This window comes from Nuphar pumila, chromosome 16, assembly GCF_984573655.1.
Source record: "Nuphar pumila chromosome 16, dmNupPumi1.hap1.1, whole genome shotgun sequence".
NCBI classification, from domain to species: Eukaryota; Viridiplantae; Streptophyta; class Magnoliopsida; order Nymphaeales; family Nymphaeaceae; genus Nuphar; species Nuphar pumila.
Genome location: NC_143264.1, coordinates 4,310,206 through 4,326,854, shown reverse-complemented (window position 1 = coordinate 4,326,854; position 16,649 = coordinate 4,310,206). Strand labels below are relative to the sequence as shown.

At 41.1% G+C, this 16,649-nt stretch overlaps 1 protein-coding gene across 1 annotated transcript; it reads right to left on the bottom strand.

Moving 5' to 3' along the window:
- Window positions 1-3,310: 3,310 nt before the first annotated feature.
- On the bottom strand, window positions 3,311-16,406 carry LOC149812721 (putative disease resistance RPP13-like protein 3). The gene is made up of 4 exons (XM_089990688.1): window positions 16,065-16,406; window positions 6,618-9,008; window positions 3,654-3,716; window positions 3,311-3,552 (listed from the first exon to the last, which is right to left on the bottom strand). The coding sequence occupies exons 1-3, from the start codon at window positions 16,343-16,345 to the stop codon at window positions 3,686-3,688; spliced, it is 2,703 nt and encodes a 900-aa protein (XP_089846814.1). The 5' UTR covers window positions 16,346-16,406; the 3' UTR covers window positions 3,311-3,552; window positions 3,654-3,685.
- Window positions 16,407-16,649: the final 243 nt, after the last annotated feature.

Genomic DNA, 16,649 nt, shown 5'->3' with positions numbered 1-16,649 from the left:
TTGGGTACTAACCTATCATAGAAATTCACCAAATTTTACAAGGTGACAGTAGACAGTTAGACAATGAGTTTTGCCTTTTATGGATTTAGGATTCAACCTATGGTCGAAGAATTACAACTCCGACAATATCGATTAGAATCCGATGAGTTTAAAATTGATGGCAAACTAACAAGCTTTCATAAAAATTAGGGAAAAAATAGTAAACACTAACCAAAATTCTTAAAATTTTAAAAGAGAATTGCAGACAAACAGAGAAGCATATCCACTTTTTATAGTTTTGCCATTGGACCTATGGTTGCAGAGGACACACTAGATTATCAGACCCCTAAATCTAATGAAACTATAATAACAGGAAATCGGCATGTAAACTTTTAAAATCTAGGAAAGAAAGAACTCTAAATCCTAAATCCCGAAACTTTGAGAAATGACAAAGGACATCATGATGATCAATTCCTCTTTTGACAGACTGAACATATGACTTACAGGCTATGAGCCACGATCGACCTAAGTTGATCAAAGGCTCTGACAACCTGTAACATACATGATGCAATGGTCTGTAAAACCAGATTTTTGAAAGATTGCAATTTTTATCAGAAAAATCCAGAAAAATACTAGATCTCTCCATGAATCCACTGTATTTTGCAGATCATGAATCGGATCTCCCCTGAGAAAGATCTCAGATAGGGTTCATGTTGTTGTATTTTTTAACGAGACCTACAAACATTCTGTCATCTTGTGTTTTCTATTTATATGTTCTTTTTAGATTGTTAGCTTCTTTGGTTGGTTTTATGGAATGGTCTCTGAATTTGGTCTTTGCTGTCATGCGTTCTAAACATAAACATAAATAGGTTCTGTTCATGTCTTATAGATTCTAGTTTTAGACTACTATTCCAAATTGCTACCCATTCTAGTGCTTTTGACCTTCATTGAATTATGGGGGATTATGTTTGTATCCAAGTGTACTGGTTCTCAAGTCTTCTAGCTATGCATAGATCTTCGTGGTCCAGACTTGGAAATGCTTATTTGATGAAAAGCAATGATATCTTGTAGATGTGCCTAGAAAACGAATATGCAACTGCACTGTTAGATTTGTGAAGTAGTAGGCCCCAACCACTGCCTGAGGTTTGAAAGATTTTTCCCAAAATCTACCCCATCCTTTTCAGATTTCTAAAATAAGTCGTTTCATGCAAGTTGCATCATGTCAATGTGCTTGATTTTAAGTTCTGGTTGTTCATCCTATTGCTAAATGTGCTGTTAGGATGATCATTGTTGGATAGTACTGTCCCTCTAGCTGCTTTTGAGCGGCATCTTTAGATGCAATCATAGTGAAGATCCTTCAAATTATTTGAATCACAAGATTCGATGGTATCTGCGACTTCCATTCTTTTGTTGTTTCTCTAGTCATGAACCTATTTATCTCGATTCTTTTTGCTGGTGATGCTATTATTTCCGGGGCAAACGTCCCATGTGCATTTTCTTTGGTGATTTGTTTAGGCAATCTAGGTAATTGGCGGAGACTGCCTCACTTATTGAGTTCATTGGCATAAACAATAGGTCCCCTTGTCCACCGGTGAGTACACCCAACTTTGGTCTTGTGGCAGAAGATGCCCGTCCGGGTGGGTTTCAAACCGGTGATGTGCCATCAACTCCGTGGCATTCATGAGTTGTCCCTACTGAAAACTATTGCCTTTCTGTCTCCTATTTGGATATTGTTCCTTGAGCTATGATTGAGTTTTCTTTGGTTATTAGTGTTTAGTCTTCTTAGCACTCTCACATCGCATTCTTTCATACTGAAGATTCTGCGTGAAGCAATGTATTTCCAAATTTTGCTAGGCAGTCTTTGAAATCCTCTTGTCAATGTCACAAGCTTTGTTATTAGGAAAATCTGGGCGAGGCAAAATCTTGGGCATAAATAATATAAAATGTTTCTTATTGCATTGATATAATGGTAAGAATTTGATATTTTCAGAATAGGTAATATCACCTGTTTTGAAAATATCGCCTTTTTTAAAGCATTATATCGTCCATTGAAGTATCCACAGATATTTGTTGCATCGCCTTGTGTTGCAATTCTACTCGTGTTTCATGCGTTGTGTTTGGCTGTATGGTGTTGTGAATCTTCTCAAGTTTATCTGCAAGATGCCACATGGGGGGCACTGTAACCCGGCTTCTGTTGCATAGGCATTTGAGCGCCAATTGGCATTGAAAGGATCAGTTGTTGCTGGCGTAGTGACAAACGTTTTTATCGGCAATTTCTTGTTTTTCAAAAACTTGCAAGAAATTGAAAAAAATCCATAAATCTCGCATTTTTTTTTTGCAAAATCTTGGCAATAAAAAAATTAATTTAAAATATAAAAAATATTTTTTATAAGAAAATATTAATAAAAATTATTTAAAAATAAAGATACATAAATTTTTTTTGCGATAAATAGCCCTTTAAAACATAAATATCGTGTTTAAATTGTGGTATTTATGTTTTTTTATAAATCTCACGATATTTTGTAAATCTTGCAAGAAATTGCTGTTTTAAACTTTCAGGCAATTTTTTTGCGAGAGATTTTCATAAATCTCGTGATATTTGTCACTGGTTGCCGGTAGTATTTCCATACATGTTAAAGGCTCTGTTTAGGAGCTTGATTTGAGAGAGACTTGGGGATTCACTTAATACGCTTATCCCTGCTGCTGGTTGGGAACTCGGATTTGGGTGATGGTAGTGGAAATTGCTTTTGATTTTCCCTCTTCAACTACGGCACTGTTTGGTAATGCAATAGATAGAAAAACCTTGGTGGTGGACGTTTGACAGCTGTTAGCCGGGATGGGTGTTTATGGATTTGGGATGGGAAGTGAGGTCCTCTCTCTTTTGTATTTACACAAAAGAATGGAGTTTGGTAGCTGCTGCCACTTTTTCAAATCCATAATTTTCATCCGACTGCCAGTTTCCAAACGGAGCTTCCATCTTGACGGGGACTCTTCACGGGGACGTAGCTGTCAACTCCACTCTCATCACCCATTTTCATTCCCATTTCCTATCTCATCTCCGCTCAAAGAGTCAGGATCAGGTGCAATATGATTGCACAAAAATGGTGCATTAAGCACCCGATCGCCCTCCATCAGGTCTTGGGCCCCCACACCTGACAGGCCTGTCCCCAAAATTGAAGGGGTGATCAGGTGATTAATGCACAAATATTTATGCAATCATATTGCAACTCATCTGCCAGGGGAGGGTTATAAATATGCTGCTGCATCAATATCCATGTCTTTTGTCAGCGTTGTCTACTTGTAGGGGTGCATATATAGGAGTCCAATAATCTCAAGAAATTTAAAACATCATTATATATATAGGTGTCCAAATCCCAGATCATCATCATAAAATAATTCTAAAACAAACCACGAATGGGCTTCCATGTCTAATGAGCTAACCTTCTGATACCTCCACATTACACTTTCAGAGACAGAATCAGAGAGCAGTGAAATCTTACAGGCTAACCTTCTGAGAATCAGGCAGATGGATGGAATCTCCTGCTGTGGACTGGTGTCGAACCTTCTGAGGACCTGTAGCAATTGAAAAATAAGTTTAGAATAAGGATCGGAGCCTGTCCCTGGATTTAGTAGCAAGAAAAAAGAAAAGGGAAAGCCAAGCTTATGGTTACTACCCTTCACTGTAGTAGGGAGTTGATGATTGTCCTCAAAGCACTCCAGAGTGATGCTCTACAGACCTTAAAAATGAAACAAAAATGCAGATTTGTTAGAGGTGTATTATGTAGGGTGGGACTGGGCTGTGTAAACCTGAATCCAACCAAGAAACCAAATTGATTAGACCTGATCCGACCTTTTTATAATTAAAACACCCATGAGTTAGGTTGGATACTAGACATGGACAGGTAGTTGGTTAGATATTGTGCATGAAAATTTAAGATCTGATGAGTCATCCATTGTGGGGAGAGTGTCCTCACGTTGTCTGAATCGATCCATGGATCAATTCCTATAAGGTTTCTCTATTCTCTTTCTAATAGTAGTTTTTTTTTTGACAGAGAAAGCTGGGGTTAGTCCGACCCATACCAGTTATACAATTATACCATTTGGATTCCAACTTGCAACATCCCAACACAAGGTGACATGCACTAACTGCTCTTACTAGTCATGCGGAGCCGATGTTGGTTCTAATAGTAGGCTTGCAAAGAAAGAGAGGGCGTAGCTCGCCCTCCCCAGGTTCCTTGGCTAGAAACTGATATCATATTGGTTCTTCAAGATAAACACTCGAACTGTCCCCAAACCAATTTCTACCGAGACATGTATATATCCGAATTCAATTTAGGAGTTTATTTATTGGCAAAATTTTACTAAGCTACCACCGAGGTGGTATCCCATGTGGTAAGCGGGGTCCTGTTCCAAGCTGAAGGCCGAGGTTCGAATCCCTCTGCCACATGGGGGCTTAAGAGATATCTGGTAGGAGTCTCAACTTGCCTTTAAAAAGATTTTTTTTTACTAAGCTACCAGTCTCCCCGTTTGTATTTGCACTAAAATCTTACGGCCTCCTACAGTTATTAGCTGTCAATTCCAGAAGTTGGCAGCTACCACTTTTTCAAATTCATAAACTCCCTGTGACCACCAGTTCCCAAACAAAACCTTATGTCCGATTTGTACGTGAACCGACAAGGACTCGACTAATTCATACTTGAATTGAATGATTAAAAAAATTAATCGATTATATTAGGGCTGTCAATGGGTTGGGTTTATACCGGGTACCCCCGAACGTGAATCTTCAGGTATGGTAATGAAAAGTGCTGATCCTAAAAATATTGGGGTCAACCCAAACCTGACCCAACTAATATATGGGCCGGGTTTGGTTTATGATTTTTTGCTAGGTACCTGACCTGACTCAAGTGTTTTATATGTATTTTCAGTAAAAATCAATTTCTGAAATTATGCCGCTTCCGGTTTGGGATTCCATTTTGTGACCTGACAAAACCCAAACCCGGCAATATGTTATTTGGAAGGGGTTTGATTATACGCTGTGGGTCGGGTACCCAACCCGTTGACAGCCTTATACCTGAACCGATTTAAACTTTTATGAATTCATTCGTATTCCTACTAATTGTATGAATTTATCTATACGATACTTTTCTAATTCTGTTAATAAACACTAAAGTTTTGTTAGGTTTCATCTCAATTTTCACCTATCGGACTGGTTGTGAACCCATGCCACTTGGCAACCTACTCGCTTCATTCCCGATCAAACCAAAAAACTCAACAGCTATAGACCCAGATTTATTTGTATACAATTCCAAACTGATCTATGATCATATCTGGCCATGGAATGGTTGACCTGATGTCGACCAGACCCATAATGCATGACCATATATATATATATACCCAACCCAATTCCAAACTGATCTATGATCCTATCCGGCCATGGAATGGTTGACTTGATGTAGACCGGACCCATATGTTCAGTTCTCTCGCTCTATATTTATATAAAGAGAGAGAACTGAACATAATAGGCCCCATTTCCCGTTCTGCTCCATAGGTTTTAAGTGTTTTATAATAGATCTGATAGCATGCTCAATTTAGTGGGAATAGACTCTTTGATCATGTTTTTTTGATGAAAAAACATGTTTTTCTGAGCCTCATAATCATTGATTTTAGATCACTGAAAAAACCTGTATATAAGTCAGATTCCGACGATCCAATCCAAAATCCCGTTCCCACTAAACAAAACCTATAGATCATATGTACGGTTTTAGACATGAGAAAAAAATACTTAAAACTGCGATATTTTTCAAGGGGCTAACAAGACCTAACAAAAAAGTAGCACAAGGAACACATTATAGATATATGTATATATGGTTCCGTGCTAAACCCATTTGGTGCTAAACCACGTGCTGAATGGGTTGGTGGGGCTTCTTCATAAATGTGTTGGGCATGGTCGATTTACTAAGAATCCACACCTGGATCATGTGTTTTTTTTGAAAAAAATGATGTTTGGAGCCTCTAAAATTTGCAAATATTTTGAACCGTTTATTTTTTGAACTTTATAAAAACCCACTCATGTGTTGGAATCAGTGTGACAAATATCGTGAGATTTATGAAAATCTTGCGATAATATCGCGAGAAATTGCCTAAAAGTTTAAAACGGCAATTTCTCGTGAGATTTTCAAAATATCGCAAGATTTATGAAAAAACATAAATGCCGCGATTTAAACACAATATTTATGTTTTAAACGGCTATTTCTCGCAAAAAAATCCTATATTTTTATTTTGAAATCATTTTTATTAATATTTTCTTATAAAAATAAATTTTATATTTTTAATTAATTTTTTATTGCCGAGATTTTGCCCAAAAAAATGAGAGATTTATTATTTTTTTTCAATTTCTCACGAGTTTTTTGAAAAACAAGAAATTACCGATAAAAACTTTTGTCACTATGGTTGGAATCAAACGCCCCTATAAAATCATGTACAAAGATCAGAGCTGACCCAGAAAAACTCATTTAGTACGCGGTTTAGCACGGACCCATTTTCATATATATATATATATATATATATATTACGGTGTTAGACATGAGAAAATACCCATCGGAGAGAGAGAGAGAGCTTGCGGTTTGTTGATCACTTACGTGGTAACGAAGATGGAGGGAATGTGCGCGACTTTCCTCCATTGATCGCACTTCTTATCCATCAACCTTCTAGTGAACATTGTGGGCATGTTAACCAGCTTCAGTTGGCAAAGGGTTGTGATGCCGCTCAGCTGCTCGGGCAACGTCTGCAGGGACTCGCAATCCTCGATGATCAAATGCCGAAGGCAGGGGAAGCACCCACGGTCCATGCTCCATATCTTCCAGGATGGTAAGCATATCTCCAACACCTCGAGCTTGGGGAATCCTCCTCTCGAGCATCTCATCTCCTCACCAATGAACGCATCCCTCCACAATCGTAGGATCCGAAGCCTCTCCAACCCTTGAAGTGCAAACAAGGGGTCCTCTTCCAAGAAGGAGCCTTCAAGAGTGAGCTTGGAAAGGCTTCCAAAGAATGCGATCGGAAGCTTCTGCAGTCTTCCTTGCAGGTAGACCTTGGCAACTGCCTGATGGCTGGGCATCTCTGAAGGCAGCATCTCCCCTTGCAGGTATAAGGAGCGCAGGTGCTCCAGTTTCACGATGGAGTTCAAAATATCATCCTCGTGGGCACTCGTCACGCCTTTTATCGCCAATTTCCTCAGGGTTTTCAACTTGGCCAAGCCCTCTTCGATCCACCCACCAGCTTTGATGAAGGCTAGAGTCTGCAGATTTTCCTTGGCCCCCTCTCCCAAGAAGCAACGTGGAACCTCCACAGCTGCGCCCATCCTGCGTCCGAAGTACAGGTGCCTCAGTTGCTGCATCCTTCCCAAATCCTTTGCTTGGAACCTAACCCATGACCTCGAGAAATGGATTTCGTCGAAGGTTCTCATATCCAGCGTCTGCAGGTTGTAGAGGTGCCTCACAGACTTGGGCAGCGTCCTGACGCAGGTGCCCTTCAAGCCCAAGTATCTGAGATAGCCCAACTCTCCGATCTCCTTCGGCAATTTTTTTAGGAAGGAGACGCCTTCAAGGTCCAACACCCTCAAAAGCTTGAACCCTTTGATGAGATTCCCCCAGTCCGCCATGGGGCTCCGAAAGAAAGCCACGAAGGAGCGGAGGAGCTTCAGTGGGAAGCTACTGGGGTTTTTAAAGTCAGCGTGGACAGCGACTCGACGGCTTCCTGGTGGCTCACTACTGTGATTGTTGTTGTTGTAAACCTCCAAAAACCGTTGCTCTTTTGCCTTGTCCAACAAGGCCTCACGAAGAAGGTGATGAATCATACAAGATTTAATGGGTCTTACGGCTCCCTTCTTAACCAGTTGGATCATGCTCCTATCGATCAGCTCCTCCAGGTATTCCTCCGAGACTTCTTCTAATGTCTTTCTCCGTCTCTCTTGCACAAAGCCTTCTGCAACCCATAGGCGAACCAACCTCTTGGTGGGGATCTCAAAGTCTTCAGGGAAGGCGCAACAGTAGAGAATGCATGGTTTAAGGTAGTTTGGCAGGTTATCGAAGCTCAAACACAGGATGTCCGCGATCTTGTAGCTACCATGGTTGAGCTGCCAGTTGAGTCTCTCTAGCTCCCTCTTCCATGTGTACGCGTTCTTCTCTTTCCGTGATAGGATCCCTGCAACGAGAACGATCGCTAGCGGCAGGCGATTGCATTTCCCCAAGATGGGATCCACCAATGGCTTCAACTCGTCTGGAAATGCTTGCTCTGTTTCGAATGCCTTGTTGTAGAACAACGTCTGACTGTCTGCTTTACTGAGAAAGGAAATGCGTAGCGGTTCGTTCTGCGAATCTACGTGTTTGGCAACCTCTTCACTGCGAGTGGTTATCAGAATTCTGCTTCCGGAGATTCTGGGGAAGAGCTTTTCGAGAAGATCCCACGCTTCAGGTTTCCATAAGTCATCGAGGACGATCAGGTATCTGTCCCCCGACGACTTCAAAAGGCGCTGCAACTCTTTCTCCCGTGCTAAATCAGATTCCAAGGCCGGTCTTTTAACGCCTGCGGCATCATTTAATATTAGAACCTGTACGATCTCGTCCACCCTGCAGTCCGGGGACACGTACGCCCACCCGCAGAAGCCGAAATGCTGCTTGACACGGTCATGGTTGAAGGCTTTTCTTGCAAGGGTGGTCTTGCCGATCCCAGGGTCTCCCACTATCGAAATAACCCGACGATCGGCTTGTCCTTCCACCAACAACTCAACCAAATTATTTATGTCATTATCCCTGCCAACCACCAGATGGGAGTCCTCCTCGTGGCCCCAAGTCCTTCGCTGCCCTCGTAATATATCGTTAACTTGACTCCCCTCACCTCTTCCACTTGTAGTAATGTCGATCCCGTACGTCTCACTACTCTTGTTTAGCAGATCGATCCTGTCTTTTATCTTTCCGATCCGAGACCGCACCTTGTAAAGTTCTATCCACTCCATTGGAAAACCCCTGTACCTGTATTGAAAAAGAAAAAAACAAGATTACACCAAACAGAAAACTTTTTGCTTTTTGGATTTATAATCCGAAGAAACCATACCCACCACTATGACCTGATAATGCTGGCTTAGCCTGCCATACCTATGGTCGCCGTACAGGCAGCATAAAACTTTGAAGCTTGGACCCTTACTCCCAGGATCTATGCTATGCCTTGGCTTGCGCAGACAAATGAAGCTCAACAGAATCGAACCTTGACTGCCCGTCTAGCAGCTAAGGCTTCACCCCCACTACGACAACCCCCCTTTTGTCTCGACAGCACACTTAAAGTGTGCACTCGCATTACATGAGATAGCGGTTATTTTAGTCAATGGATGGAGAGTGAGATAGCATATTAGAGAATACATGTGGCAACATTTTAAAAGTTTTATAACCCAATGACTGTCATTGAATGGAGAGAGAGAGAGAGAGAGAGAGAGAGAGAGAGAGAGAGAGAGAGAGAGAGACGAATAAAAAATATCAACATTACAACAGGTTCAACAAACAATGAAACCGGCAACCAAAACACACAGGTCCATACCGACAAAGAAGACATAAGCCAAAAAAGCACAAAATACAAATAAAAAACAAGGCGATCAGTCCGGATCCGGGGGAGGCCTTAGCGGCAATTGGCACTGAAGATCAGGAAGAAAGATGTGTAACGAGGCGTATACATCCGCCAGAATATAATTTACTAACTTTTTGAAATTAACCGGGGTCTGCCTGAAAATAGCATTGTTGCTCGACATCCAAACAACCCACTAGGAAGAAAGCAACCAAGTTCTCCAAATGATCCGCCAGCTTTTACATCTGCAAACTGGCTGGGGACCCCACAAGAGGTCCACAATGAAAGACTCCTGACACACACACACTACCGGCTTATTCCAGGTAACCTTAAAGATATTCTGAAAGACTTGACATTCCCAGAATAGGTGCAGCGCAGATTCATCAGCCCCCTCGCAGAGAGCACATCTACTCACAATACAGAAACCTATAGACTTGAGGAAGCTATCTGTCTGCACTCGGTCTTGCAGAATAAGCCAAGAAAGGAAGCGCGCTCTCGCAGGAGGACCTTTGCCCCAGATAATCCTCGTATGGAACCGATTCATACATGCCGGAAGGAGAGAAAGGTAGGTGTCTCTAGTACGGAAGGAGTCATTCTAGGAGATCGCTCTACACAAAAACTGGCTCTGAGCGACTTCGTCGCCCTCACCACCCCACACCGCAGACCAAGCTTGAATCCATAATCTCCGCAGATGCGAAAGGGGTGACCTAATCGCACGCTGACCCCCCAACAAAGACTCCATCGATCCATATTTAGCCTGAAGGAGATTTGCACAAGGGGACCCCAGTTGGTGTGCAAGCTAACTTTGCTTAACAACAAGAACAATACTTCTTAACCTGGAGTCTGAAATCCCCAACCTCCCTCTATTCTGCGACAACCTTATAGTGTCCCAATTCACAAGGTGACGCTTGGTATTATTACCTTGCCCAAACCATAGAAACCTGGTCAATAACTCAGAGAGCTTCTTATTGATCCCCATAGGCATAAGAAACATAGACATAAGAAATTCTGGCATCGCATTTAAAACATGTTTAATGAGGGTAAGTCTGTCGACAATCGAAAGGTAGGAGGCTTGCCAGGTTGAGATCTTAGTATGAACCTTTTGCAGAGTGGCGTTTCAAGCAACTGATGGAATCCGTGAGAGCTGAAGCGGCATACCAAGGTAGGGGAAAAACTTATCCGAGGAGGCACACTGAAAGATCTTCTGACCGATGGCCTGCATAAGTGGAGTAACATTAATCATGGAAATGCAACACTTATCATTGTTTAGCGAGAGACCTGACATCGATAGGAAAAAGAGGATGATGAGTTTGACTCTTAAAATTTGTGGGATGAATCCAATGCCAAAAACAATCATGTTATCGACGTAAGTAAGAATATTGCTCTGAAGCCCCTGAACTCTGAGTGGCTTAATAAAACCACACCCCACGACCCTCTTGAGCAAGACCACAATGCCTTCAGAAACAACGTTAAAAAGCAAAGGGGACAAGAGGCATCCTTGCCGAATACCACGCCCAACCTTGAACTCACAGTCCCGTTAATATAAACTTGAGATTGTGCATTTGTGACAAACTCACACACCCAATTAGAAAAGCGTCGACCAAATCCAAAGTTCTCCAACATGTGAAAGAGGAAAGGCCAGTGCATCGAGTCATACACTTTGTGAAAGTCAAGTTTAAGAGTAAAAAAAGGCCTCCCGCTGGACTTCAGAGAGTGAACCACCTCCGTGGCCAGAATAAATAAATGTTGCAGCCGTCTATGGGGAATGAAAGCAAATTGAGCATCTGAAAAAATCTGATTAGCGACAGAGCGCATCCTGGTAGCCAATACCTTGGCGATGATCCGATAGATTCCCCCTAAGACAGAGATAGGACGGTACCGCGCTATGTCCACCGACGTAGCGTCTTTCAGAATAAGAGATACAATGACCAGGTGATAGATAGATGGTAATCAGTTATTACGGTGAAACTCAACAAACATACTCAGAATATCACCCTTAACACATGTCCAAAAGGTGCGATAAAAGTCCACAGAATAACCATCAAAACCAGAGGCTTTCCATCCGAACAAAGTTGTTACTGCCGCAAAGATTTCCTCTTTAGAAAAGGCCACCTGCAAAGACTTTGATAACACATGGTTGATGCAACGAATGGAGTCCGTGCCCATCGACCCACCGGCAGAGGGGTTTCTGGCATAAAGCTTGATGAAGAAGTCAGTCACCGCTGGTAGGACCTGATCTCCCGAATGGTAGACACCTTCAATGCAGATGGAAGGAATGACATGCCTTCGATGCCTATGAGAGGCAACAAAATAAAAAAGCGAGTATTTTTGTCACCCGCTTTAAGCCAAGTAGCACGAGACTGCTGCCTCCAGCGAATCTCCTCTTTCATGCGCCACGACCGTAATAGCAGAGTCAGCTCTATGGATCTAGCATTCAGACTCGAAATACCGGAGTTCGACAGGGAGGCCGAGTCTGAGAGAGACTGGTGGATCAACGACAGCTCGCGCTCCCAATCCTCCATATGTTGAAATTTACTAATATGCCTCGAAATAAGCCATGATTTAATTGCTCGAGACAAGCGACGATACTTAACCACACAACGATTAACTGCCCTATTTGCGGTGCACGAGCCACACCAAGATAGACGGACTACAAACTCAAAGTCTGGCTCCGTGATCCACCATTGCTCAAATCGGAATTTGATGTGGCGAGAAAATCCATGCCCCCATCGGATGACCAACTAACTATGGTCAGAGACAGATGGAGGGAGAAGACAAACAGAGAGGTCATGTAGCGAGGCCATCAGATCCGGGGAGACGAGCACGCGGTCAAGCAAGCGATAGCACGGTCGAGATCGACGATTAGACCAAGAGAAAGCTTCCCCACGATGCGAAACAGAATACAACTGGTTCGATTGAATGAAGTTTTGGAACCCAAGCATAAAAGCCGAGCAAGAGATAGGATTACTCGAGTCGGAGGAGGACAACAGGCAGTTGAAATCGCCCATGATGAGGTGTTGGTCCCCGAAAGACAGAAGGATCCTATTCATGTCCTCCCAAAAATCCTCCCGATGGCTTGGGCGGTGCGGACCGTACACCATGGTGACCATTGCTGGCATCGGCTTATCCGAAAGATGAATGACGACGGATATGGAAAACGTGCTTTCATCAGGCTGGTAGACTCCAAGAGACAACCTCCCAAGGACAAGGATACCGCCCGTAAAGAGCAACGATGGCTTGAAGAAAGAAACTGTGCCACGCCAGACCTCAGAAACTATATATATATATATATATATATATATATATATATATATATATATATATATATATATATATATATATATATATATATATATATATATAGAGAGAGAGAGAGAGAGAGAGAGAGAGAGAGGTTATTTCAGTCAATGGATGGAGAGTGAGAGCATATTAGAGAATACATGGGGCAACATTCAAAAGGCTTATGACCCAACGACTGAATCTATATTTGGTGTAGGTCTATGTTGGTGTGCTCACTTTTGGCCCCGATGTCACCCAAAACCAGGTCTTCACAAAAAAATCAAAGTTTGGTGCCTGTTTCAAAATGAAAACTAGATTTGGCAAAACCTTCTTTAAAGTATGTTTTGAAAAAACTGGGTAGATGTAATTTTCTCATATGGCTAACTCGGTTTATAGGTTACCCCCGTTCCACAAAACAAGTATATTTCCTCTCATCCCCGTTATACTTTGTCAAAGTAACACACAACCACCATTTTAGACTAGTTGTTAAGCTGGATTTTTTATTTTTATTTTTGAATTGGCCATTCATTTTCCAGCCAACTACTGGTAGGAAAGGGACCAATTTGATGCCTATAGAGAAGGAAAACACTAGTCAAACTATTTTTTTGTCGGTGGTTGGCCAGAAAAAAAGCAAAGTTTTAAGGCATGACTAGGTCTTTGAGAAACTTGGTCTTACCTATCCAAACAGGGCCTTAATTTTGATATTTGAAATGTTTTGTAATTTTGATATATATATATATATAAACAAATAAATAAATTATATATATATAATTTATTTATTTGTTTATATATATATATATATATATATATCAGATCTGAACATATTAGGCCCTCTTTTCTCGTTCTACCCTGTTAGGCCCTATAGTTTGAAGTGTTTTATGATATATCTGAACCATTAGATGTGTTTAACATGCCCTATTTAGTGGGAATCAATGCTTGAATCATTTTTTTTACAGAAAAATATATTTTTATGACCCAGAAAAAAATGATGCCTTCGTAGCCATTGATTTTGGATCACAGGAAAACCTATAGACAGGTCAGATTCCCAAAACCTATAAATCACATCTGTTGTGTTAGATGTGAGAAGAATTCCAAAAACTGTGCTTTTTGAAGGGGCTTAAGGGGGCAGAACTAGAAAATGCGGCAGAACCAGCACACTCTCTCTCTGCGCCCCCCCCCCCCCCCCCCCACACACACACACACACACATATATATATATATATATATAGGGAATGAAAACCTCCCAAATGGAATTTTTTTGTTTTTTTTTTCAAAATTCTGAAAATTGATACTTGGATCATGAATTTTGGATAGAAAAAATGGTCTTTGGAGCCTAAAAAATTTAACAAAAATTTATACCATTGATTTTGAAACTTATAAAACCCTATCCATGCATCAGAATCAAATGCTCCAAGAACTGATTCCTACTAAAACAAGCATATAGATCACATCTGTACGGTCAATATTTTGAAAATGATACCAAAAAACCAATAAAATGTCCATTGAGAAGGTTTGGGAGGGTTTTCCATTGGGTAGGTTTCATTTCCCTATACATATTATATTACAGATGATGGACTAAATTAAGTAGCCATTTTAGATGACACCAAAAGCCTGGAAAGCTTGTTTAAAATCATAAGTCATGTTACCCCGTTTTTGGTGACACAACATTAGGTTTTGATAAACTAGGTTTATCTCAAGATCTGATTTCTGAAAACCAAAGTGAGCATAGACTTTTCAACAACGTTTCTTAGGGTTACATCCCTCCTGGCCCCACATCCATAGTGTTATGCACGATCATCCCAACCCCCTCCACACCACACATTCTAGAGATTTTTTGCTACTACTGTCAGGGAAAAAACAAAGGTATCTGTCGGTCATTTTGGACCCTATATATGTTTGGCCAAGAATGACTTAAACAGTTTCATTTTTTCCTTTGAAAAAAGTACCCTATGTCTAACCGTTAACCTTGTTATTTTTTGGCCACCCACTAACCAAAAATTAGCTGTGTATATTACACATTGTTGTCAGTATCGGTATCGGCCCTGAAGCGTTGGGCTGCAGATTCAACTGTATCGGCCGATACCAATACTCAGCTAAATCGTTCTGTATCAGCTAAAAAATAATAAAAAACTATTACGTGTCAATCATAATGTGACACATGTTAAAACCATTAAAATAATTAAAAAACAGTATTTGATATTTTTATATTTATTAAAAACTAGCTGAATCGGCCCTGAATTGTATCAAAATTCTGCCCATGATACATGCCGATACACACCAATACTGATAACATTGGTAGTACCATCCTTACCCAACGGTACTAATTTGTTCTTAATCGTTTATATGTTTTTTGTACATACATTTCTTAGTAAAAAATAAGTTTTTGGATCATATAATTATGTCGTTTATGTTGGTTTTTTAAGATCTTCAAATTTCAATGACTTACAATATACCAAAATTCCATGGCATGAAAAATCATATTTTAATTCAAAAGGCACGATCTATCAAACAAACTCTGCTGAGTAAATTCATGCTGTCTCATTGAGAAGATGCAGCCTTCACCCATAATTTCATTGATGTGGGTGTTGGCACGTCCACAGTACCATAGCAATTGCTGTGTACATGGATTGAAAAATCATATTTTATATTAAAATACATGATCGATTCCTATCAAACAAACTATGATGAGTACATTCATGTGATCTGATTAAGAGGGTGCATCCTCCACCCTTAGTTTCTACGATATGGGTGTCAGCGCTCCCCAAGCACCATAATTTCTACGATGACCGCATGAATGCTGCTACCCTGGTGAGTAAGGAACCCCTAGTTGGAACACATAGGGAAGTTGTTTTAACCAAATTCGACCTCAGTCAAAATAGTAGGATTCAACCTTTAGATCATAGTTTTTGACATAAAAATATATTTTTTTGAGGTTTAAAATTTTGGTATCAACTCTCGCAAAATCTGACATATACTCGAAAAACATGATCCAAAACTCAGTTTATATTAAATATCACATAATAAGGGTCAGATGTAAAAAAAAAAACTAAAAGAACATGATCCAAAAGGTCAGTTTTTTCACAAGGAGGTTTCTCACCACGCGCACAGAGAGAGAGAGAGAGAGAGAGAGAGAGAGAGAGAGAGAGAGAGAGAGTATTGCTGGACTGCTTGAGGCTCATAATATTGTAACATACCTTTCCAAAGATGAAAAGAACCCACTCTTGTTCCAGCTCGCCATCTTCAAGACGAAATTATCGATAACATCCTCGGCATCGAAGGCTACCTGCCGTATCTCACCCACCCATTTCTTCCCTTGTTCGTCCTTGCCCTCTGCATCTCTCAGAAATCCCTTCATCAGGTTCAACTCGGTTTGAATCCATGTGACCTCCCTGCGTACCTCACTTTGGTAGACAGCCCCCTCTAGAAGAAGGCGGCCAAGCTTGCACACCAGAAGCTCGATCACAAACTCGGCCATCCTGCAGAGGGTCTGTTCCTCGGCTTCACCTAAATAGGTAGGCCTCTTGGTTGTGTGCCTACTCCTCGTCTTTTGTTTCCTCTCAGCTTCTTTACAAAGAAAGAAGCCGCAGGCAGTGGGCTCCGCCATTTGCAAGTTGATCACTCCCTCTTCCTCCTGTCTTTGTCATACGACAGCTCGTTCGTTTTTCATTTTCATTTTTTATTTGTTTTTAAAAAAAAATTGTAACCCGAAGAAACCACACCGGGCAGGAAGACCTGGTCGCGCTGGCTGAGCCTGCCATACATACGGTCATCGGACTTCT